This window comes from Boleophthalmus pectinirostris, unplaced genomic scaffold (assembly GCF_026225935.1).
Source record: "Boleophthalmus pectinirostris isolate CB_2022bp ecotype Guang Dong unplaced genomic scaffold, ASM2622593v1 HiC_scaffold_9, whole genome shotgun sequence".
Taxonomy (NCBI): domain Eukaryota; kingdom Metazoa; phylum Chordata; class Actinopteri; order Gobiiformes; family Gobiidae; genus Boleophthalmus; species Boleophthalmus pectinirostris.
Genome location: NW_026571541.1, coordinates 39,536,902 through 39,539,401, shown reverse-complemented (window position 1 = coordinate 39,539,401; position 2,500 = coordinate 39,536,902). Strand labels below are relative to the sequence as shown.

At 43.6% G+C, this 2,500-nt stretch overlaps 1 protein-coding gene across 1 annotated transcript in view; it reads right to left on the bottom strand.

Moving 5' to 3' along the window:
• The window catches only part of LOC110172161 (mannan-binding lectin serine protease 1), a 24,270-nt gene that overhangs the window by 9,308 nt on the left and 12,462 nt on the right, over positions 1-2,500 (bottom strand). The window contains exon 7 of the mRNA XM_055166742.1: positions 665-793. Within this exon, the coding sequence (XP_055022717.1) occupies positions 665-793 (129 nt within the window). The remainder of the gene's footprint in view (positions 1-664; positions 794-2,500) is intronic.

Genomic DNA, 2,500 nt, shown 5'->3' with positions numbered 1-2,500 from the left:
CCAGAACATCCAGAACGCTGCAGCTCGGGTCCTGACTCGGAACTAGGAAGTACGAGCACATGTGTCCTGGTCTCAGGTCTCTGCTCTGGCTCCTGTGGCTCAGAGACTTTAAAGTGTCTCTGTTTGTACAAGTGTCTCCATGGCCGAGCACCAAAGTCCATCTGTGACATGTTAGTGTCACATGAACATCTCACACTCTGAGGAGCTCAGGGACGACCTCCTGCTGGTGCCAGAGTCACGACTAAACAAGGGGAGTCAGAGTTTCAGGTTCATGCAGCTAAAACCTGGAACAGTCTGAACATGTGAGACAGACTCTTCTGTGACGCTGTTTAAATCCAGACTCTAAACATTTCTGTTTAACTGTGCAAATAACTGAAAGGTTTTCATTCCGCACTCTTCTCTCCAATTTATGTCTCTCTTTTTTAATTTTAATCTCTATGATTATTTATGTTTGATTTGTTTTTATTATGATTTTAATGTATTTCTTATTCTGTAAAACACTTTGAATTACTTTGTGTACGAATTGTGCTGTACAAATAAACTTGCCTTGTGTATGTATGTGTGTATGTGTGTGTATGTGTGTGTATGTGTGTGTGTGTATGTGTGTATGTGTGTATGTGTGTGTATGTGTGTGTATGTGTGTATGTGTGTATGTGTTCTTGACCTGTTCTGGGCTGCAGTTGTGTGTCGGTTTCACACTTGTACTGGACCCTGGATCCAAACGTGGTTTTGTTCTGATCCAGAAACAGAATCTGAGCCTGAAGAACCGACGGAGGAAAACCACAATCCACCTCTGAAAAACACACAACACACACACATAACACACAACACACACACCTGAAACACACAACACACACACACACAACACACACAACACACACACACCTGAAACACACAACACACACACACTGAAACACACAACACACACACATAACACACAACACACACCTGAAACACACAACACACACACCTGAAACACACAACCAACACACACCTGAAACACACAACACACACACATAACACACAACACACACCAAACACTGAAACACACAACAACACACACATGAACACAACAACACACACCTGAAACACACACACACACCTGAAACACACACACACACTGAAACACACAACACACACCTGAAAACACAACACACACCTGAAACACACACACACACCTGAAACACACAACACACACACCTGAAACACACACACACACACACACAACACACAAAACACACACCACACACACTGAAACACACAAACACACACACTGAAAACACACAACACACACACCTGAAACACACAACACACACAAACAACACATGAAACACACACACACACAAACACCTGAAACACACAACACACACACTGAAACACACAACACACAAACACAACACACACCTGAAACACACAACACACACACACACACACACCTGAAACACACAACACACACACAAACACACACATAACACACACACACACACAAACACACCTGAAACACACAACACACACCTGAAACACACAACACACACACCTGAAACACACAACACACACACCTGAAACACACCAAACACACACACTGAAAACACACAACACACACACATAACACACAACACACACCTGAAACACACAACACACACCTGAAACACACAACACACACCTGAAACACAACAACACACACACACACACACTGAAACACACACACACACCTGAAACACACAACACACACAACACTGAAACACACAACAACACACAAACACACAGCACACACCTGAAACACCAACACCACACTGAAACACACACACACACACACACACACATAACACACAACACAACACACAACATGAACACACACAACACACACACACCTGAACACACACACACACACACACACACTGAAACACACAACACACACCTGAAACACAACAACACACACACTGAAACACACACACAGAACACACAACAACACACACACACACACACACACTGAACACACACAACACTGACACACACACTGAAACACACAACACACACACAACACACCTGAACACACAACACACACACACACGTGAAACACACAACACACACACAAACACACAACACACAACACACAAACACACAACTGAACACACACACAACACACACACACTGAAACACACACACACACACACACAACACACACAACACAACACACACACTGAAACACACAACACACACACTGAAACACACACACAACACACAACACACTGAAACACACAACACACACCTGAAACACACACACACACACCTGAAACACACAACACACACCTGAAACACACAACACACACCTGAAACACACAACACACACACCTGAAACACACACACACACACAACACACAACACACACCTGAAAACACACACACACACAAACACACAACACACACCTGAAACACACACACACACACCACACTGAAACACACAAACACACACAAAACAACACACAACACACCTGAAACAC